General features: G+C 36.9%; 1 protein-coding gene across 21 annotated transcripts in view; it reads left to right on the top strand.

Moving 5' to 3' along the window:
- The window catches only part of MBNL2 (muscleblind like splicing regulator 2), a 66,694-nt gene extending 52,890 nt beyond the window's left edge, over positions 1–13,804 (top strand). For 14 of the 21 annotated variants that reach the window (XM_087937983.1, XM_087937979.1, XM_087937974.1 and 11 more), the window contains one exon: positions 10,965–13,804. In XM_087937983.1, the coding sequence (XP_087794109.1) occupies positions 10,965–10,979 (15 nt within the window). In that variant the 3' untranslated portion in view covers positions 10,980–13,804. The remainder of the gene's footprint in view (positions 1–10,964) is intronic. The other 7 variants (XM_087937981.1, XM_087937977.1, XM_087937972.1 and 4 more) reach the window with 4 other exon arrangements.
- The last annotated feature ends 9,434 nt before the right edge of the window (positions 13,805–23,238 follow it).

The raw sequence follows: 23,238 nt of genomic DNA, 5'->3' as shown, positions 1-23,238 counted from the left end.
CATTATAGAGAATTGAGATTGAAATGGGAAGGACATAGAAGTCATAGTCACCTACCACCACTTCTAATCTAGTTAAATGGCTTCTGTATTTTTGTTTTGGTTAGCGTGTCATTTATATTTTAAAGCATTTTGCAATTTATTTATTTATTTTATTATTTTATAGTTTATTTCTAATAGTTTGTTATTTTATAGTTTAATTTATTTTCAATTTTCAGCAGTATACATTTCACAAAAAAGAAGTAACTTTTCCCATTTATGTTGATTATCAATTTCATAAATTCAAAATAAAATTCTGTGATGCTTTGAGAAATATGAAAAAGAGCTCCATTGTAAACATTACTTTACACAAAATGCCAAATAGACATTTTTAGTAGTCTTAAATTCAAATTATAGAATAAATTGATAAAACAATATTTTACTAGGGTTTTCCCCTCAAACATGGATAACTAGATTATTTAGTTTTAATCCTATTAATTTATATGATAATATTAATACTCTGTTAAATATTTGAAATCTTAGTAATGCTTTTTTGTCATTTTTTGATTTTGGAAATGTGAAAATCAAGTAAAAAAGTACTGGCACAGAATTACAGAATTATAGGTTAAGTACTGCAACAATATGAATGTAATATATATAATCTCAATAACATTTTTGATAAGTTCTCCACTTATATGTTTGTAGACAGTCTGGAAGAACATGGAATTGTATCTAGTTGATGTACATGCCTATAGAATAATCTTAATCAAACAATAGCAAATATACAGAATTTCTTTTGGGCTACAGTATCACTTTTTCTATCCTTGATTTAGATAGTTGTTATGATTCAGCTTTCTGCCCTAGACTCACCAGTACCTACCTTGTTTATAACAGCAATATCCAAAATGCTTGGTCATCTGAAACAGAAAAGCTACATCCATATGTCTGCCTTACAAGCATATTTAATGGTATTTCCATATCCCAGTTTGTTTCTCCGCTGTCAGAAATGAATATATATTCATATTTGTCTATCATATCATATCAATATAGCAATAGTAATAGCACTTAGACTTAGATACCACTTCACAGTGCTTTACAGCCTTCTCTAAACAGTTTACAGAATCAACCTATTGCCCCCAACAATCTGGGTCCTCATTTTACCAACCTCGGAAAGATGGAAGGCTGAGTCAATCTTGAGCCAATGAGAGTCAAACTGTCAAACTGCTAGCAGACAGCAGAATTTGCCTGCAATACGGCATTCGAACCACTGCACCGCAGTGGTTCTTAAAATGACATAGTTCTGCAAATTTGAATGCAAATGTATTGAGCTGGTGAGAATCGAACTACTGGCAGCTGGCAGTCAGCAGAGGTATCCTTCAGTACTGCATTCTAACTGCTCCACCATGGCTCTATAACTGAGAATTTTTGTTGTTTATACGTTCATGAGATTTGTATCTCACTTTTGCTCGAGGAATTCAAGATCCAATTTTTCCTTAAAACAATAAGCCTGTGAAATAGATTGACTGAGAGATAGAGTCTGGCCTAAGGTTTCCAGTTAACCTATGCTCTAATTACTACCTTCCTCTGGATTGTAGCCTCCAGCACTAGAATTCTTCAAACGCTGGACTAAAAGCACATACTGCAGTATATTTATTTAACATGTCACAAAATTCTTGGTTGTCTATATAATTCCAAACTTACTCCTTTGTATTTTCGTAATTGAAAAAAAACAAGTATGAAATTATGTAACTAATTTTGGATTTCTTGAGAGATATAAGAAATTTCTAGAATTATTTGCATTACAACTTTTGTTTTTAATATTCACCTGTATGCTATAGGTAGGAGAAGAGATCAATAGACATATATAAAACTATCTTAGATGGCATCAAACACTTTCCTATTTGCTCCCAATAAGCCCAGCATTAAATCTTACCTTGGTGGGACAATTGCTGTGTCTTAATGTGTCTATTTTTTAGCCTAAATATTTCAGTTATGCTGCATTTGGGTTCCCAAATGTAGCATATTGAAATATTTAGACTAAAAAAAAAAATGTTCTCATGCATGTTTCACTTCCTCTAGATACTGCTTTTATGTACAATAAGCAACTTTCAATTCCAAATTCATGCAATTCATTCCATAATTCCAGATTATTTGCTTTAGCAAACACTTATGTAAACAAACAACTTTCTCACATTCATACATTTCTTAATGATCTGATAAACAGCAAAGCTTTGGCCTGCATACCCCTGCCTAACATAACGCTGCACTGAACAATCCAAATTGTGTTCATTATCACCTCTTGCATCCTTTCACTCAGGCTTCTAACAAATACCTTCAATAATTTAATGGCCCTGTAAATTCCCCTTCTGTAGAGGAACCATTACAAAACTGCAGTTTTCGTTTGTCAGTGGTATGCAGGCAAGGGTAGGATTCTGCCAGTTCGGACCGGTTCGGCCAAACCCAAAAAATCAGCTGGCAGAGAACTGGTTCGCTGCAACTGTCATGTGGGCCCACCATCCGCCCCTGCGCTTTATCTACCTACCATTGTCTCAGCTGATTAACACGGTACAGCAGATCGCCACTTCTTAGCTGTGTGACTTGAGTGCTGCGCATGCGTGCGCAGCTCACATAAGGCACCGGCATATGCGAAGTGCGTGCCCAAAGCATGCGATCCCCGAACCAGTTGTTAAACCTGGAGAATCCCACCCCTGTAATGCAGGTTCAGGAAAAGAGGCAAGGTGGCAGAAATAATACAAGCTTGAAGCGTGTCTGCCTAAGATTCAAACACTAGAGAGTTCCAAGCCATAATGTCATAGAGTCCCAGAAAGAGAACAAAGCAGGAACACAGGCTGGTGGAGAATTCTTTCTGATGGAGCGAAAGATCCTGTCAACAGCTCTGAAATAGTCCCAGGTGCAGATACAGCTAAAGGAGATGTGTTGTCCTTGCTTCCTGAGTAGCTGAGCAGATCTGTTCTCGGAAGTTGCTGGTGTATCCTGGACCAGGGCACCCTGCTAGGATTGGGCCTGCATCATACAAGTCCACCTTACCTGCTTTTGCTTGTTGCCTTATCTGCTGAGTGGCCCACTACCTGCCAGTTTTAAAACTGTCAGCTCATCAGATGTGATCTCTCATAACAAATGCAATCCATATTTTCAGAAAAGATTTACTTAATAGAAGCAGAGAGGCCATGAAATCATCATTCCATTGAACTTCATCCTGATCAGATTCCTTGTGGAATACCATGCCCTGTTCTGGGCACCGCTGTTCAAAAACCAAACTGGAAACAAGTCCAGAGAAAGGTTACCAAGATAGGGAATTCTGAAAATCAAGCTCTGTGGGGAACAGTGAAGGATCTAAGTAAGTTTAACCCAGAGAGGCAACTGAAGGAAGGTAGGATGGCTGGGCGGTCATTCATTTGTCAAAGACGCCGTAGACATAGTGGATCTTGAATTTGGCATGCAAGTTGGACTAGAATGATCTCAAATTATTATCCAATCTGATTCTGTGGTTCTATTGATAGTTCCTTTTACACAAGATTATATGACCCCCAAGATCTATTGCAATTCCCCCTTTAAAAAGTTCACATAAGATACTACAAGACACTGCAACTGTTAAAATTATGAGCCAGTTGCCAATCACCTGAATCACAATTACATTGACCACAGTGGCCACAACTTTGAGGACCAGCTGTCAGTCTCCGCATTCAGCGCTGTCATAATTTCAAACACTCAGTGAACAAATTATCATTAACTGGGGGCCTACTGGCAATTATAATAACAAATAATTATGGACATTTCAGTGCATTAAATCCAATTGTATTGTCCAGATGAATGTTCATGTAATAGAAAAGTAATTAAAATTTAAATGAACATCCAAAAATTTTGAACACTGTCTCATGCCAAATTAACAAAACATGTTAATGAAACTTGGATCCAGGAAACTACAGCCCAATCAGCTTAACATCAATACCTGAGAAAATCTTGAAAAAGATAATCAAGCAGTGGATTTATAAGTATGTAGAAGTGAACAAGGAGATCTCTAGAAGACAGCATTGGTTTCTAAAAAGCAGGACATGCCAAACAAACCTTCATCTTTTTTCATAAAGCGGTTAAATTAGTGAAGCAAAAAAATGTTGTGGATACAGTATACTTAGACTTCAGTAAGACATTTGATAATGTAGACCACAGCCTATTATTGATAAAGTAGAAAATGTGGGATAGATAGTACTACCGTCACCACCACATGGATTCACAATTGACTGACCAACCACACACTGTGTGGTCCTCAATGAAATTGTATATCTACATGGAGGGAAACATACAGTGGGATACTTCAAAGTTCTGTCTTGGGCCCACTTCTCTTCAACATCTTCATAAATGATCTAGATGAGAGAATAGAAGAGGAACTCACCAAATTTGCATATGATACCAGGCTGGGGGGAATTGCTAACACTTCAGAAGATAGACTCAATATTCAGAAGGTTCTTGGGCATTGGGCCCTAGACAACAACAGACGCAGTTCAGTGGTGAGAAAAATAAGGTCCTTCACTCAGGCAGGAAAAACCAAATGTACAGCTACAGAATAAATGATACCCTGCTCCAATAGTAGCTGTGGGAGGGATGTCCCACCACTTAAAGTAGGCGTCAACAGTGTGTTGCAGCTGCCAAAATAGCCAATGCAGTCCTGACTGCATTAACAGAAGGATAGTATCAAGCTCACAAGAAGTCATAGTACTGCTTTATACTGCACTAGTAAGATGACACTTGAAATACTGTGTCCGGTTCTGGCCATTATGAGATGAAAAAGATACTGAGACCTACAAAGTGTGCAGAGAAGAGCAACAAAGATAATAAGGAGCCTGGAGGCTAAACTGTATAAGGAACGGATAAGGAAAGTAGCTTAACAAAGAGAAGACTTAGGGATGATGTGATAACCATCTTCCAATACTCGAACAGCTGTCACAGGCAAGAACGGGTTGATTTATTCTCCAAAGAACCTGAAGGCAGGACAAGAAGCAATGGGTGGAAGCATGTCAGAAGGAGACCCAACTTGCAACTAAGGAGAAATTTCTTAATGGTGAGAACAGTTAACCAATTGAACAGCTTGCTTCCAAGAGTTATGGTACTCCATCGTTGGAGGTTTTAAAGAAAAGATTGGACAGCCATTTGTCAGGGATGGTGTAAGTTCTCCTGCCTGGGGCAAGAGATTGGACTAGAAGACTTCCAAGGTCGGATGATTCAGCCTTTTGATTCAATTTCTATTTCTATTTACATTACATGTCCGAACGATATAAGTGCCTATATTTATAAGAAGTCAATCAGCAAATTGCCCCCAAATTAAAAGACAGTTAAATTTCAGAATGGGCTTTTCTCAAATCAAATTTATAGGCAAGGGCTGTAAATTATTCTTATACAAGGCTTATGTCTTGGTCCTGATTTGCAGGGACCTGTCTATTGTCACATGATCTGATGATTAGTTTATACCAGGACGAGGAATTTGCCACCTGGTACTTCTGGACCCCAGAGCGCTAACCAGCATGAAGGGTAGTGGCACGCTGAGTTCAAAACTTCTTGTTAGAGAAGGGCATCTCTACGAAATGAAAAATGTCTTTTGTTCCATGGTTTCCAGGTTTGGCCAGACCATTCTGGGCAAAACCAAATTCTGAAGAGATCTTGGAAAGGCTAGAAGGTAAAAGCTGGTGCATCTGGCTCCTTTCTCCCTCCTTTGCTTGCTTATACTTACTTAGTTATTTATAGGATTTGTATAGCTGCCCATATTATAAAAGTGATTCTGAGTGACCTATTATACAGCAAACCTACCACATATAACCAGGGGTAGACGTCAGAAATTTTAGCAAAGGATTCTCTGCTTGGCTGCTGGTGGGCATGGCCTAGTTGGCCTCCTACACTATGGTGGGAGGGGCGTTTTTGCCTTCCCCAGGCTCAAGAGACTTTCGTCGAGCCTCCGGGAGAGCGAAAACAGCCTCCCCGGGCTCCGGAAGCTCTCTGGAAGCCGGAAACAGACCCATTTCTGGCATTTCCGAACTTCCGCAAGGCCTGTTTTTCGCTCTCCCTGAGCCTCCACACATACCCTGCACTTCCCTGCATCCAAAATGGGCTATGTGGGGACTCCTGGGAGGGTGGGGCGGGGCGGGGCCAGCTAGGAATGAGAATTGGGGGTTCTCCGAACTGCACAGAATTTTAGCTAGGGACTCTCCCGAACCCCTGCGAGCCCTCAGCAGCGCACCCCTGCATACAACCCCCGATGCCTAAGGATAAACAATGCCCATCCTTTCCCAATTCTTCAACCTTCCTTTCCTTTAGCTGTGTGCCCTCCTGCCGCTGCTGTACAGACCCATCCTGCCCATTGTCACTGCTAGGCATATCCACTTGTTTGATGTCATACCTAGCCAGCCCACCTTCTCTCTGCTCAAACTTTCTGCTCCCTCTTTTCTCCTGTACTATACTATTTCAGGTGAGCTTTCCTTCCCATCCAGGTATACTCTGCCCAAATATGCCAGCTCAAGTTCTCTACTTAGACTGTATGTGTATTCTTGATCCATGCTCAGGCAAAATATACATATGCAATAGTTTGCACAATCCTGCTCTACATATATTCTGTACATTGTGCATCATCAGTCTGGTTTATTATACTTTTTATAGTGTTGGATATTCTTCACCATCACAAATACACGGGTGTTAATTATGTCTTTTAGTGCAAAAGAACATTTCTTGTGTTACTGTTCGGTTGTATGCAAAAGTTTAAATTCCCATGGTCAAATGGAATGTTACGATGAATAAAATTTGACACAACCTCTACATATTAAGTTAAAAATATCACTTAGCAATAATGATAACACTTAAGCTTATATACCGCTTCATAATGCTTTACAGCCCTCTCTAAATGGTTTACAGATTCAGCATATTGCCCCCAGCAATCTGGGTCCTCATTTTACTGACCTCGAACGAATGGAAGGCTGAGTCAGCCTTGAGCCAGTGAGACTCAAACTGTTGAACTGCTAGCAGTCAGCAGAATTTGACTGCAATACTGCATTCTAACCATTGCACCACCACGGCTCTTAAAAATGACATAGTTCTGCAAATTTGAATGCAAATATATGATATATATGGAATAAGTGACAGAGACAAAATAAGAAAAGAGTTAATATTGTACACATGGACATTTGGATACTCTTTCACCTGACAAAAATACATCTCCTTTGGCAGAAATAATAATTTCCAAATGTTTCTGTAGCTAGTAAGAATCTTTCTGTTCTTTTGTTTCAACTTTGTTACGTTTATCAAAATATAAAATACAAAGGAAAATAAAAGTAAAGGGAAACTAGGAGAAGGAAAAGGGACGGGAGAAGAAAATGTAAGTTAAAAGCGGGGAGGAAAAAACGTTGACTTCTGCCATTTCTATAACCACAAATCTATCTAATCAGCAAAACCCAAATCAAAGTTTCAATTTATTATTGCAAGCATAAAATCCAGAAGCGATTTCCAAATAAAAAACATAATTAAATATAATCTCTTCTTTGAATAGAACAATCAGTTTAACCATCTTTGCCTTTTCTTCCTTGCTGTGGAAATTATATATTTCTGTTTGCACTTAATAGTCTTTATAAACTTTATAAACTACCATTTATATTAACAAAAATCAATATATTATTTCACATTCTTTAAAGAGAAAAAAACCTTTTCTTTCATTTTAAAACACTAAACATTTCTTTAAAAACATTTCTAAAATCAACTTTAATACATATTTTTAACTTCCTCCGTACATACTTTAAAATTCATTTTCAGCAGTATTTTACAAGCTTTAAAATTACTCAAAAATTATATATGAAAGAAAAACAAAATACAAGCTGCATTAATCTTTCTTTCAATTACATAGATCAGACCAATAAAAAGCCAGTTCATTAAATTTAAATAACTCCTAAGTTATCCTCGTAGAATATTTTTCCTCGTATACATCCATGTTAAGACTCTAAACTTTTTAAAAGCTAATACATCTTTTTAAAAGCTTTTCTTAACACGAAGACTTTCAAATATACTTTCGATAAAACCTTACATATGTATGTATGTAGTATGTATGTATGTAAGATTTTCAATTACATAAATTTTCAATTACATATATCAGATTGATAAAAATCCATCCTAATTCCAATTAACTCATTAAGTTTAAGTCATTCCTTCCCATTTATCTTCACAGAATAAAATATTTTTCTTCTCTGGAATGTCTACAAATAATTATAAATTATTTTTCTCAAGGATCTCTTTTTTATTAGTTTATAATATAAAATATAGAAAAAATAGGGGAGAGGGAAGGGGAGGGAAGGGAAAAGTGTAAAAAAAAAGAGGAAAAAGAAAGAAAACCTTAACCCTAACCCCTTTGGGGCAGTAGAATAAGATAATAACATCAAAACTCAAGTTTTTACTTTTACATAGTAGTATAAACTAGCCATTTCTATAACAACAAACCTATCCAATCAGTAAAACCCAAAATTAAAGTTTCATTTTTTTTCCGCCTCAAGCACAAAGTTCAGAAATGGTTTCCAAATAGGAACAAAAGTAATTGTGTTTTTCTTCAATCAAAGCAGTCAGCTTAGCCATCTCTGTTAACTCCACCAACTTTTGCAGCTAAGAATCCACTTTTTCTCAACGATTTCTCAATCTTCTTAGTATCCAAGAAGAAAAAGTCCCAAACTTGTCTTCTCGAAAGTTACAAATTCTCTTCTTTCAATTGTGTTGGGAGATTTATATATAAACCATCATAATAAAGATTGGTGTCAGGTTTATGTTCCAAGATTGCAGTTTAGTCTTTGGCATTGTCAGCTACTTGTGAAATTGCCTCAGTGGTTTGGTAGCTTCCTATACATAATAGCATCTCTGAAGTAATTTGAGTAGGTTTTTTTTTAACATCCTTGGAACATAACTGGTCTATAAACTTATTTTTTTTCCAAATAATTTGCTCCGCCATCTTCTTAACTCCCTCTTTGGTCAAAGATTTTTGGTAGATCACTTTAGAATTACTGGCCAATTAGGATTCATAAAAATGGGAGCATTTTAACCCCCCACAGCTAAGCAGACCAAGCTACAAATTATTCAAAGATAATAAACTAAAACCACAACTTTCTATATTTCTCCATCAAAGTTGAAAAAAAAAATACTCCACACTTCCTTATTTTCACTTGCCTTCAGCAGCCTTCTTCCTTGTTTAACATTTAAAGAAATCTCCAAATTGGCTGTGACTAAAGAGAGCTTCTCTTAGCTTAATAAAGATTAATAGTTCTTAAAAGTGATTAAGAAATGAAAAGCACAACTTATTGTCCATTTGAAAACTAAATTCAAAAATGGCTGCTTTTTCAACAACATAGTGATTGCAGCCCTGCCTCCCAGTTGCTGGCTCACCAGCTCTCTCCAAAGCACACCTAAAGCTGCTTGCTGTATGGAGGGTCTTGTGGGATGATTCTAGGATTCTCCCTAATCCAAGAGGGTTATATAAACTAAAGGAATGTCAATTCCTTCTGGTGGTAAGTTGAAAAAGCGATCGCCCAGAGAAAAACCCTTCAGGGAGCCCCAAGGATCTCTCCCTGGGCGTGTTGTCTGTTGGCCATCTCCACCAGAACTCAAGAATCCTTCTGTTCTTTGGGAATATTTTCCCACTCATTCTTATAGAACATTTCTAGTTTAGAAATATTCCTAGGTGTCCTTGCATTTATAATATGTTTTGAGATCACCCTGCAATTTCTCAATAATATTCAAGTCAGAGGACTGAGAAGATTATTTCCAAACCTTTACCTATTTTTCCTGCAAGCACTTCACAGTTATTCCAGAGTGCTGTTTTACTGAATTATCCAGCTATCTTCCATTATATAAAAAATATTTCTGAGCCAGCAAAATTCTGCAAGGAAGAGTAGGAAAACTTGCCATGAAACTTGATCACAAGAAACCTCCATAAAACTTGTGTTTTTTTTCCCCACACAACTGTATTTGTTTATTGTAAAATAGTTTGCCTACCAAAGACTCACACACTAAGTCATTAAATTATGATTTATAAACTGCAATGGCTAGGGTTATTGCAGGCAAAAAATGAAACAAAATATTCAACCAATATTTTCCTGTGTTGTCTTTATATTGCACACATACATCATATTAGCACAAACATGCATGCACATATAAACAATGCAAACAGTTGATTAAAAGATATGAGAAAAATTATTTTTTTAAAAAACCACATCCCCCCCAAAAAAATTATGTATTTATTTTTTAGTATTAAATTGTATGATTCATTTCAAAGGATAGTGTGTTGATCCAATTTTATAAAATATGATTAAAGCCTGATATATTGACTGTCCTGCATTATTCTAAATTCTGTCTTTATAGTGTGTATGTGAATACATAAATTTCAATCTGATAAGACTTTTGAATATGAAGCTTCAGACTACAGATTTTTTTTTTTAAAAAAAGCAATAAAACAACCTGAAAGCAATCCAAAAAAGTCTTTAAAATCATGTTCCAAAAATTATTAAAAGTTATATCTGTCTGCTGTATTGAGGTTAATTAATTGTAACTTGTGAGAAAAAAAATCAGACTTTTCAGTCCAATCAACATCCAAGGAAAAAGTGCTTATAGTTTTGAAATAAAATCCCAATCGGGTATTTTGTTTTTGAATATGTAACTTCTTTCCAAACAATAGTAAGCATATAAGATGAGATTAAATATCCATGGTTTGGTCTCTGATGCTCTTTGAAAATTAATAAACATTACTGTTAAAATTTTGCATGTAGTATATATTTTAACTTGTAAAAATCCTAAATGAATGTACTTCTATGTGCTACGTGGAATTTTTTAAATTTAAACTATAAAAAATGAGAAAAGTAGTAGCATTGATAAGAATTAAGTGTTCCAATAGAGTTAAATATTCCAATATTCCAGTGAAGTATTGCACTGAAAATCATCCTTGTTTTCTTTTCTTCTAACAGATAATCCTGAAATAATGAACAGGAATGGAATGGAATGTCAAGAGGCCTTGTTGAGAACAGCAAAGCATTGTTACTGTACATACAACCCTGTCTCTTCCTTAACAGAATTGCCACAAACTGCATGCTGAGTAAAGAGTTTATTCATCTGGAGAAAACACACTTAAGAGCTAGTGCTGCTATATCATATATGAATATTAAGATGGTATGCTTAGTATATTCAAAACTAATCTAGTTAACTACCTGATGCCAGCTGTGATGGTTCAAGACATAAAAGGGTAATATTTTACTTTTAAAAGTTTTATATAACACTGTTTACTTAGGAATATTGTCTTACCACCATAAATAGTGAATGTAAGTAGTCCCATTCATGTATCGCAGGGTTCACAGTTTTATGACTCTTTCAATGTTAGCAATAACTGATTTACATTGGCCACCAAATCCAGGATCTAACTACATAAATAGTTTCCCATGAGAGCTGTTGCTTTGGTTGCATGTTTCTTCAGCTGACTTCCCTGCACCCCAGTTTGCACAGAGAAATGCTTTTGAAACTGGACTTTCAAAAGTACTTTATAATGCTAAAAAGGAGAATCTGGTTCCAGGGATGTAGGTCAAGGGAATTCTTTAAAAAATTACTTTGGGTATATCAGTGCCACTATTTGCACTGTGATGATTGTTTGGTGACAAAGTAAGTGATGCCGTAGTGCACGGGTGTCAAACTCGCCACATCACATTGATGTCACGTGATGTATCGCAATCTGGGGTATGTGTGACCTGTGTGATACATCCAGCCCAAGGGCCGCCAGCTTGACACTCCCGTTGTGGAATCACCACTAGAAGTGGAATCACCCTGCTGTCCTTCGAATAAATAGCATTTTTTCTTCCAGCATAGGCAACCACCATAGCCAATAGTCATGCTGTGGGTAGGTGGGTGGTTAGGTAATCCAGGGAGTCATAAGAAACCTAGGTTGAGGCACAGTCATTTGGATGAAGCTGAAACAGAAGATCTAAGGAACAGGTGTTAAACTCAATCATGTCACGTTGCGTATCATGATGCTTCGTAGCGTTTTTTGCCTTTTCGGAGCCAGGGTGGGCGTGGCCTGTGTGTGACTCATCTGGCCTGCGGGCTGCCAGTTTGACACCCTGACCTAAGGCAAAGGTGGTGAACTATGGACCCTTTATGACTTGCGGATTTCAACTCCCAGAATTCCTGAATCAACATGACTAGCTGAATTCTGGATGTTGAAGTCTACAAGTTATAAAAAGGCCATAGTTCTTCATCCCGATCTAAGGTAAAGCACAAATTGCAGCAATGCACAGAAGCTGCTTTGGGATATGTATGGAGAAGTTATATGGAATCACAACATTCTAGAAGTAAATCAAACCTTTGCACAGTATGATTTTCATACCCCTAACAAAAATCTTGACTATGTTATTTTACAAGGAGAGAATATTTTTTAAAGAAGTCTTTGCAGAAGTGCCTAAATTTTGTCACATAAAACTTGAAACTTAAGTGACACTGCAGTCTATAATTGAATCTATGCCAAGTGATTCAGCTTTCAGATTTGCAATCAGGTTACCAAAAATCATTTATTATAAAATAACTTCTTCCCAGTGAAATAAATGGGGCTACAGATTATATAAGATTATATGAAATTCTATTTCAACTCAAAACTCAGTGCAGTCACTGTAAAAGCTAATAAGTGACTTTAATAGAGACAATTAGGAAAACATAGAAAACTATATAAAAAGAGCTTCATTTTAATTCATTGTTACTACTGCCATATTTTAAAAGTAAAATTAAAAAAGATTACAACAAACAAAAAAGAAACTGGTTCTTTTAATTGTTTATTTAAAAGCTTACTTTATGTCACAGAAATGCAAGATTATGTTTAATACAGCTGTATTAAATACAGAATATAATGTGTTTCTCATATAATAAGGCCGGGTCTTTATTTTTTTTGAGCCCCGAAAAAACGGCTAGGCCGTCTTTTCGGGGGTGACTTAATTCCCCCCCCTTGCATCTTAGGGCGGGCGGCGACGGCTTGGATGTTGTCCTTGGCGTTGGTGGGGCACTTTGTATCAGGGTCAACGCAGGCAGCACCATATCCGGGTGTGCAACAAAAGTACTTCCAACAGCAAGCCCCACCCGCCATTTCCCCTCCATTTCGCGTGTTTTAATATAGGCCTTAATTTGGGGGGAGGGGCTTAATTTCATGCCTATAAAACATGCTGGGACTTCCTATTGGGGGAGGCCTATTGTTGGAGAAACAGGGTATTATATACAGCTGTATACTGTATCGTATACAGCATTCAATATGGGCAAAACATATTTTAATATTTACTTTTTCAAAACTGCATTGATTTTCAAAAATTTATACACAAATTGGTTTGGAAGGTTGAACCAAATACATTACATTTAATGTTTTGTATATTGCACATATATCACATAAGTATGTAGTTTTTAAATTAATGTTTCTAAACAAAAACTTGTCTAAAAATATGCATAATTATTGGAAACATTTTCCCTTAAGAAAATTATAAAAGATTGCAGTATTTTAACTTAGGCTTTTCAGATTGATATGGGTTTGGCAACATTGCCTATTCTAAGAGACAGATCTACTAATTTATTTTTAATAACTTTATTTTTCAGTATTAATTTTGTGTTTCAAATGTCTAATGTTTATATTAATAGTAGTTTTAATCATTTAAAGAGGAACACATACCATACATCCAAAAATGTTATGGAAAACATGTTGTAATCTTGCATTTATTTTCATCTCAACTGTGAGAAAAATGTATGCAACTTTTGTTTTTATTTATAAATTTGTCGTTATAACTTGTTTGTTGACTTGGCTGTTTACTTAACCTCTGTGCTAGTTAATAATTTTTTTAAACGATCCATTTAAATATTTGGTAGATTATTCAACAATACAAATGGCAAATTATGTATGTTAAAAATATTTAAACTGTAGAAAAAATATATGAACATTTAATTATTTTCTTAGAATCACTGATATTATTTACTCTATTGAAAAACAGACTTTTAAGATATTTGTGAGTTTTCTTCCTAGATAAAAACTGAACAAAAGAAAATGTATTTAAAACAACTTAGAGAGATCCCCTCTGTTGGATATAAGTTTGTTTTGTTCCTATATTAACCAATATATTAAATATTAAATTATTTCTTCCAGATAAAAATCAAGTTGATCTCCCTGGGAATATGTTGGAATAAGTGGTTTATGTAGTTTTAAAGTATGTGTTACAGAGAATGTACAAATGGTGAAAACGACATTGTCCAGTTTTGAAAGTATAGATTTAAATTGTCCCTCACCTACACCGTTACAGATTTTTGAGGAAATATTGCTCCATTTGTCTCTTCCACTTTATGGTCAACAATTTTTATTCTGCTCGGATTCCACCTTCATGAACATGTTTTGTTTTTTAATAAGCATATTAACATTCCTCTGCTTTGAAGAGGGCAATATTATTTGATTTCAGTCCTATTTAGTTATTTTAATTTTCAAGTATTTGCATGGAAGGACTTTAGTTGTTTTGACAAGTTTCTTAATTTCATCAGTTTCTAAATTTTGACATTTAAACAAAAACAAATTAAATTTCATTCCAACATAATCTTTATATGAGATCACAAAACAAGTTCTGACCCTGTCCTACATTTGTATGTATTTGTGGGTATACATGTGCACACACATATGTACATATACACGTGTATATGCTAAACTAACTGTGAATGTGTATGTCAAATGTAATGTCCACTTGCAAAAGTAACTTATTTCTATTAGTTTCAGCAAGACTATCTAGGACAACAGAAATTATGAAAGTATAGACTTGCCCCATATGTACAGCTGTTTCCAAAGAAACAATTACTATTCTGAGCTCTATTCTGCTCATACTCACCATAATTTATTTAATCTTTGTGCTTCTTGCTTTGGGTCTGTATTAAATAACAGCCTAATAATGAAATATTAAGGGCATAGTTTTATTTATTCTAATTTTGTAGAATACATTGATTTGGGAATGATATAAAACTTTTGGGGGGTATAAATGTTATTTGCCAAAATTTCACTTATATTTTGAAAAAGAATGCATAATGATAGAAAATGGAGGGCATGTTGGTTTTTTAAATATATATATAAAATTCCTTTGAAGCAAATTGACCGATACAATATGCTAACATAGAAATTGAAGCATAATTTCATATTATTTGAGATATGCCTGTACTTTTTGTAAGGTCTTCACCAAAGTATCGTAATCTGTCTATACAAAATTATTTACACTGCTAACAGTTAAATAAATCCTTCCCATTAATTCATGTCATTAACTATTTAGTAGCATACATACCCATTTATAAGTGTGTTGAGGTATAATTTAATTACCTATGTACAATCATGAAAATAAAAACAAGCCTTTTAAAATCATTCCAGTATATCAGTGTTCTCTATGAGACAGAGAAGCAAAATGCTTGAATGGAAAAATACATCTTTTTTTGTTAAAACAAATGAACAGAACGAAATTTAGCTTGCTTTCAGACAATGGTGCCAGATATGCTTAGCATTTTCAGTTCACAGTGGAGTGACACCATGTAGTATCAAACTTCTGTAGGACAATATGTTGTTCTTTCAGTTTTGTTGCTTGATACCAGTTATCTCAAAATACGTTAAAGTTGACAATGCTCTTTGAAAGGAAAAAAAGCATTGGAACCTCAGAAGTGATCTTTTCGAAAATTGTGGACATTGTTTGGTTCAACGGATATTGAATGTTCAGTGGGTTTGTACCCACTTTATTGCACATCTATCACAATCCTGACATTTTAATGACATTTAGCCAAGATGGATGCATTGTCCTCTGCTGTCTTGTTGGAGCACTACAAAAATATTTGACCTGTTTAATGTATGTATATGTGGGTGTGAGGGGGAAGAACAACCCAATGGAGTCTGTTTTTTTTTTTCATTGTTTGCTCTACAGGGAATCACAAACAGTATTTATCCTAACCTGAAGAAATGGCCTTGCAAAAAGCATGATTTCTATAAGTCCTTTCTCGAGTCTGACCATTCAGATTCCAGGTTGTCCAATTCTGTACATGTAGTATATGTGTATATTCATATACTTCAGGTTTGCAAGTGTGATTGAAATATGGCAAAACAGTCTAGTGGTAGGTTGGCAAAGGAATGAGACATGTTTGTCTCATTGCTTTGCCAACCGATATGCTTAATATATATGGAAGGAGAGTCTATGGGAAAAAAATGAGTGTTTTTAACAAATTGTGTATGCTGATAACAGTACTTTGATAGCTGAAAATGTAAAAGATCTGGAGGTTCTAGTCAAGAAGCACAGTGGAAAAAAAACAGGATTAAGATTAAGTAAAAGAAGGCCAAGATTATATTAGCCATAAAGAAATCATTAGATTTACGGAATTGGAAATCCTTATTGGAACTTCCAGGGCATGGCATTTTGATGTGGTCACTGCATAAGAAGTCATGAACTGTTTGGATTTTTTCCCCCATGTGTGGGCTATTGTCATGGCTGCATCTCACCTATCCATGCTTCATGAGTTGGCAGCCAGACATTAGCATGGAGGTTGTGGGAGAAGGAAGGATTGGAATAGAATAGAATTTTTATTGGCCAAGTGTGATTGGACACACAAGGAATTTGTCTTGGTGAATGTGAAGAAAGGGGAGGATGGAAGCCCAGCTGAGCCATGTGAGAAGCTCCAGCCAGCCAAGGTCATTCAAGATACGCAGGGCTGGGGACTAAGCACTTGTTTCCTGAACAATATTCAAGCACCTGATTGGACATTTGCAGATAACCAGGGAATGCTGTGTGAGGAAGAGGGAACTTTCCTTTGTGTTGTTTGCATGGGAAAACCACCTATTCAGCTAAATGTCATTTGTCCTACTCAGTCATCTAGCTGAGACAGCTATTTGTTTTGGATTTTGTTTACAATAAGGAGGAGGTTTTTTTTTACCATGAGAGCTATTAAGCATCCTGTCTCCTGGAAGCTTTTAAACAAGGTTTGAACAACTATTTATCTGGGATTCCTGTCCTAGGTAGAACATTGGATGGAAGACTTTCAAAGTCCTCCCACCAAGCATATGATTGTATACATGGTGAATAGCTTCTGCCTTTCAATGGTTAAACAGTCAAGAAATAAATATACTTTGTAGGGTTGCAATAAAGGCCTTGGAAAAGATATTCAGATATCATAATTTGCCTATATCTTTAAAGAAAAGAGTGCTGCAGGAAATGTTTTTCCTTTGTTATTCTACGGAAACAAAAGTTGAAGAAGCAGGATTTTAAAAATGCTTTTAACTTTGGTGCTTGAGAAGCCAAGATACCAAAATAAAGAAACAAATGGACTGTAGAACTAATCAATCGAATATTGAAATATGATGACCTATTTTAGATATATTTTGGCACAATAGACAAAGCTCTAATTCTCTTGAAAAGTCTCCAGGGTTGGGAAGAAAAGATGAACAGCAGCAATGAATGAATGAATGAATGAATAGCAGATTTGGGTGAACCATTGTAGGACTTGATTAGCTAAATTGGAACAGATCATTTTGAAGGTCTATGCAGTTATTAAGAATTGATACTGACTTGATGGCATGTAATCAATCCAGCAATCCTGTCACCATTACATTATGCTTTTATTGTGCTTTTTTCCAACAAAACAATGGAAAACTGCCATTAATCTTCAGGACTTGTACCACAACATTCATCCGTATAATTGCATGAGTATCCAGAGTTCACAAATGGATATATGAATGAGATATGATCCTTACAGTAAATGACTGAACTGTTCATTAAGGTGTTTCTTACACACCTTATAAGTAAAAAAGCATTCTCTTCCCCGCCCCCCACGGCTTCTTAAATACAGGCAGGGATGGAATTCTACCAGTTCGCACCTATTCGCTAGAACCGGTTGTTAACATTCTAAGCAGTTCGGAGAACTGGTTGTTAGAAGAAATTACTGGCCTAATCCTGTAAGGAAGGCAGGAAGGAAACATTCTGGTGTTGCTTACAGAAACTGCCTCTCCATTAACCCTTATTACATTCTTGGCAGGACTAGACTTCCTGTCTCAGGAACTTCTCTGGAGTTTTTTTCCCCTCTTGCTAGTATTTTGCTTAAGTGGAGTGACCATTTAAAGTTACAATGGCACTGAAAAAAGTGACTTATGACCATTTTTCACACTTATGACTACTGCAGCATCCCCACAGTCATGAGAGGCCAGGCGAGATGTGTGCCACGATGTGAGTGATATTGAGTTGTCCATGCCCAGCCAGTAACATGACCATCAAGCCACGCCCACCAACTAAGCCATGCCCACAGAACCGGTTGTTAAAAAATTTGAATCCCACCCCTGAAAACAGGTAGTTCTCAACTTGCGACCACAGTAGAGCCCAAAATTTCTGTTGTTACATGAGACATTTATTAAATGAATTTTGCCCCATTTTGCAAACTTTCTCACCTCAGTTGTTAAGTGGATCACTGCATTTGATAAGTTAATAACAGTTGTTAAGTGAATCTGGCTTCTCCATTGACTTTGCTTGTCAGAAGTTCACAAAAGGTGACCACATGACCTTGGGACTTCGCAACGGTCATAGATATGAACCAGTTGCCAAGCATCTGAAATTTTGATCACATGATTATGGGGATGCTGCAAAGCTCGTAACTCTGAAAAACAGTCATAAGTCACTTATGCCGTTGTAACTTTCAGTGCCATTGTAACTGGTCACTAAATGAATGGTTGTAAGTCAAGTACTACCTATATAATTTCATTGGAATCTAACTATACATTTGGTAAATAATTGTATAGTAAGAGATAAAGACCTCAGAAATATCCTGCAAGATTTGCCTAGTTCTATTTCTCAAGTCCCACTGTAAGCAACTGCATGCATTTGGAAAACATCGGGCAAGGACTGGAAGCGAAGACCCCCTACTACAACCAGAAATTCAACCCCTGCTGCTTTTGAACCAGTTGTCAGAATCAGGAGCTACTGAAACTTTTTTATTTCTTTTAAATTTTTTAACTGCTTGCTAACCCCCAAGAGCACTTATCTTCTTATCCCACAACAGCTACTTTGGCTCAAGAGATTTTGATGAAGGGTTTTGTCAGCATCTTTGAAAATTCAAGTATGCAATGCCTATTGGTTGGCACCTTCTAAAAGTGTGGAAGAACTCACCATGCAGAAGCCATGTTACTTTTCAGCAAGGCTCATTCTTCTACATGTTTGCTTGCTTCTTTTTGATAGTACCTTCAACCATTTTCCATGAACAGTTGTGAAATTAACTGACTTGCAGCTTTTCTTCTATAATTCCTTGATCTCTTTTTAAAATGGAGGTGAAAATAGCTATTTTTTAATTGTCACAAACGGGTGCTAATGCTAAAGATAAGTTGCATGTTATGAGAAAATCAGTAATTTCATATTTAACTTCGTTAAGGATTTTTGAGTGTATACTATTTCAATCCAGATATTTTATTTTCCTAGTTCATATGTCTTTCATGTCTCGTTACTTCTATTTGTCTTGGTTCTTCTGATCCTTTTTCAAAATCTACTTCAAGTGTAATCATCTGATCTATATTTTGGCAATAAAGATGAAAGCAAAGAGTTCATTCATTTTCTCTGCTGTTCACCTAGCTTTCTTTAGAATACCTTTAATGGTTCCATCATGCAGAGTTGGCAGTGATAATAATCATAATAAAAGCAGTGCTGAACTTTAACAATGCAAGCTCAGTTCAAACCAGGAATAATTAACAAAGATTGTTAATATAGGATTTCCAGAGGCTCTTCTGGAGAAAAGTAAACTTTCTTCCAATCCATGTGTTATAAATTATGTTGTTATCTAGCTGGAAACATGTTGAGTGTTCAGAAATAAAAAATGTAAAAGGTGTGAATTATAGCACCCAACAATCATGTACTATGAAATCTAACCTTATTGGAAGAATATAACACTCTTTAAATCAACTTGCTGTGTTAATTTTAGCATACTTCTGTTGTAATAGTAGGGTTCATGTTTTGATTCTAACAAAAAAAAAACCCCAACTTTGATTAACCCCCAGCTGATCTTCTTTCAGCACTGCCATCTTCAGCTGTTTCACTGACAGGAACCAGAAGTGTCAAACCAGAATGATCCAGCTGCCCAAGTACGCCTGGCCTAGAAAAGAACATAAACCACTTTGAGACACTCCTGACATCAAAGTGGTTCCCAAAACATTGAGCTGGGATGCCATTGGACGCTATTAATTTGGTCAAGGGGAGAAAGTCAGGGAAAGGGGAAAACTAACCTTTGCATGAGAAGACTCAGATCTGGCCTTGCTTTTGCTACAACCACTAATCCTTAGTAAAAGAACCTATCACTTGGACTCAAGGGTCTTTCTTTCCTAGGGACCTAGCTGGGGCAGGTCTGACATTCTCTATGTTCTGGCAGTGATAAAATCAACTTTATTAAAATATCTGCCACAGTGGTGCTCTGTCAACAGACTTCTAGAAGGCGAGGCTACTAATTGGGTTGTAGCACTACACGATGAAGATGCTGAAGAGTTGCACAACTTTGAAGCTTTTACGATGGCCCGGAGACAATTGTTTGAGGATCTGCTGGTAGATAAGAGGGCCAAAACCAGGATCAAAACCATCAAGCAAAGAAGGGGTTCTGTTGCAGCCTATGTCCAAGAATTCAGAGGGACAGTCAGCAACTCCTAGGCTGGTCCTAAGAAATATACCACCAGATGGATTTGTACCTGCTGACAAACCATACTCAACAAGTTCTTAATAGTACTACATCTATATCTATAGTAATGCAGTGAAGTAAGCAGTGGGGTACCACAAGGTTCCGACTTAGGCCCAGTACTCTTCAATAACTTCACAAATGATTTAGATGAGGGAATAGAAGGGAAAATCAATAGTTTTCTCTAGCAATTGGCGCTTGCCTTCTTTTTCAACTCCCCGGTCGATTTTACAGCCCTGGGAAATCTAGGTGCTCTCCCATCCAAGTACAAGTAGTCCTTGACTTACGACCAAAATTTGAGCCCAAAATTTATGTTGCTGAGAAATTTGTTAAATGAGTTTTGCTCCATTTTACGACTTTTCTTGCCACATTTGTTAATTGAGTCACTGCAGTTGTTAAATTAGTAACAAGGTTAAGTGTATGCATTGACTTTGCTTGTCAGAAGTTCACAAAAGGTGATCATATGACCCGCCACTCTGCAACCATCATAAAAGTGAGTCAGTTGTCAAGCATCCGAATCTAAATCACATGATCACAGAGATGCTGCAATGATCTTCAGTGTGAAAAACTGTCAAAAGTCATTTTTCAGTACCATTGTAACTTTGGCCACTAAACAGAATAGAATAGAATAGAATAGAATAGAATAGAATAGAATAGAATAGAATAGAATAGAATTCTTTATTGGCCACGTGTGATTAGACACACAAGGAATTTGTCTTAGTGCAAATGCTCTCAGTGTACATAAAAGAAAAGATACATTCGTCAAGAGTCCAGAATCATAAGGTACAACAATAATAGTCATAGGGTACAATAAGCAATTAAGTCGTACTAGGAAACAGTCAATAAAAATCGTAAGGATACAAGCAACAAGGTTATAGTCATACAGTCATAAGTGGGAGGAGATAGGTGAAAGGAAGGATGGGAGGATTAATAGTAATAGTAATGCAGACTTAGTAAATAGTTTGACAGTATTGAGGGAATTATTTGTTTAGCAGAGTGATGGCTTTTGGGAAAAAACTCCTTGTGTCTAGTTGTTCTGGTGTGCAGTGCTCTCTAGTGTTGTTTTGAGGGTAGGAGTTGACAACTTTGCCCAGGATGTGAGGGGTAAATAATCTATTGTAAGTGGATGGGCAGCCATGTAAATTTGATTAATAAATATAAAGCCCATCTCGCCTAATTTTCCAAAATCAGCTCAGATCAATTACCCGGACCATATGCTGCTATTTAAAATCAGCAACACATTGCTAGAGCCTCCTAAGATAAGCTTTATTGTCATTTTTTTTTTACTCTGAGCACACTGGCTCACATTAAAAATGAAAATCTGTTGCCTGATCTCTTAAAGATTACTTAGTACTCAACTTACAACAGTTAATTTAGCAACCGTTCATTTACAACAGCACTGAAAAATGTGACTTATAACTGTTTTTCACACATCCGTTGCAGCATCCCCATGGTTGCATGATCAAAATGCAGATTCTTGACAAGTGGTTTGTTTTTATGACCATTGTCGTGTCCAGGATCACGAGATCCACTTTGGCGACCTTCTGACAAGCCAAATCAACAGAATCCAGATTCACTTAACCATCGTGCGACTAACTTAACAAATGCAATGATTCACTTAACTCTGGCAAGAGAAGCCGTAAAATGGGGGCTTATGTTGCACACGCTTCATTTCACAACATAAATTTTGGGCTCCATTGTGGTCGTAACTCAAGGACTACCTGTATTCCACAGAGGTTTGACCAGAACATTGATGGCTCCAAACCAACTCCAGGCAAGGGTTTGAGGGGTGCTTGTAGCTGCATGATTAAATCAAATTGATTTAATCAATAACATTAATGGTAGCCCCATGGTTAGAGCCCAGTGCTGCAGGCTACTTCTGCTGACTGCCTGCAGTTCGAATCTCCTCGGGCTCAAGGTTTGACTCAGCCTTCCGCCCGTCCGAGGTCAGTAAAAGGAGGAACCAGTCTGTTTGGGGCAATAGGCTGATTCTGTAAACCGCTTAGAGAGGACTAAGTGCTATTGTTATTGGGGGAAGGCCCCACTTTAAAGAAAGCTTCCTATTTTCCCCCCAGGGAGTCGGAACAAGAGTCTCTTCCATTCCCATTTTAACATTTTAGTAACCAGGCGCAAAGAGAGAATCCCAAAAGACTCCTTTTATTGTCCCATCCCGCTCCCGCACGTCCGGCAGTAGGATCAAGCAGCAAGCAGCCCCCGCCGCCGGCTGGTTAACCCTCTCGCCCGTGAGGGGAATGCCCTTCTCGACAGGTAGGCCTTTGAAACGACGGGCCTCGAAACTTGCCCCGGCCTACGGGGGAAGAAAAAGGCGGGTCTCTTGTTTCCTAGGTTACAAGGAGAAAGAGCGGCGGAGAAGCTGAGGGGGTGGGGGCGGAGAAACGAGAGAGAGAGAGAGAGAGAGAAAAGAAAGGAAGGAAGGAAGGAAAGGGGAGCGTGTGTCGCTCAGCTTCTCCGGCAGCGCCCATTGGCGAAAACGAATCCCTTCCAACCACGTGACGGAACGCCCAGCTT

Source organism: Pseudonaja textilis, chromosome 8, assembly GCF_049901715.1.
Source record: "Pseudonaja textilis isolate UNSWEBS1 chromosome 8, rPseTex1.2, whole genome shotgun sequence".
Classification (NCBI taxonomy): Eukaryota; Metazoa; Chordata; class Lepidosauria; order Squamata; family Elapidae; genus Pseudonaja; species Pseudonaja textilis.
The sequence above is the reverse complement of the archived record's forward strand: the minus strand, read 5'-3'. Positions and strand labels throughout refer to the sequence as shown.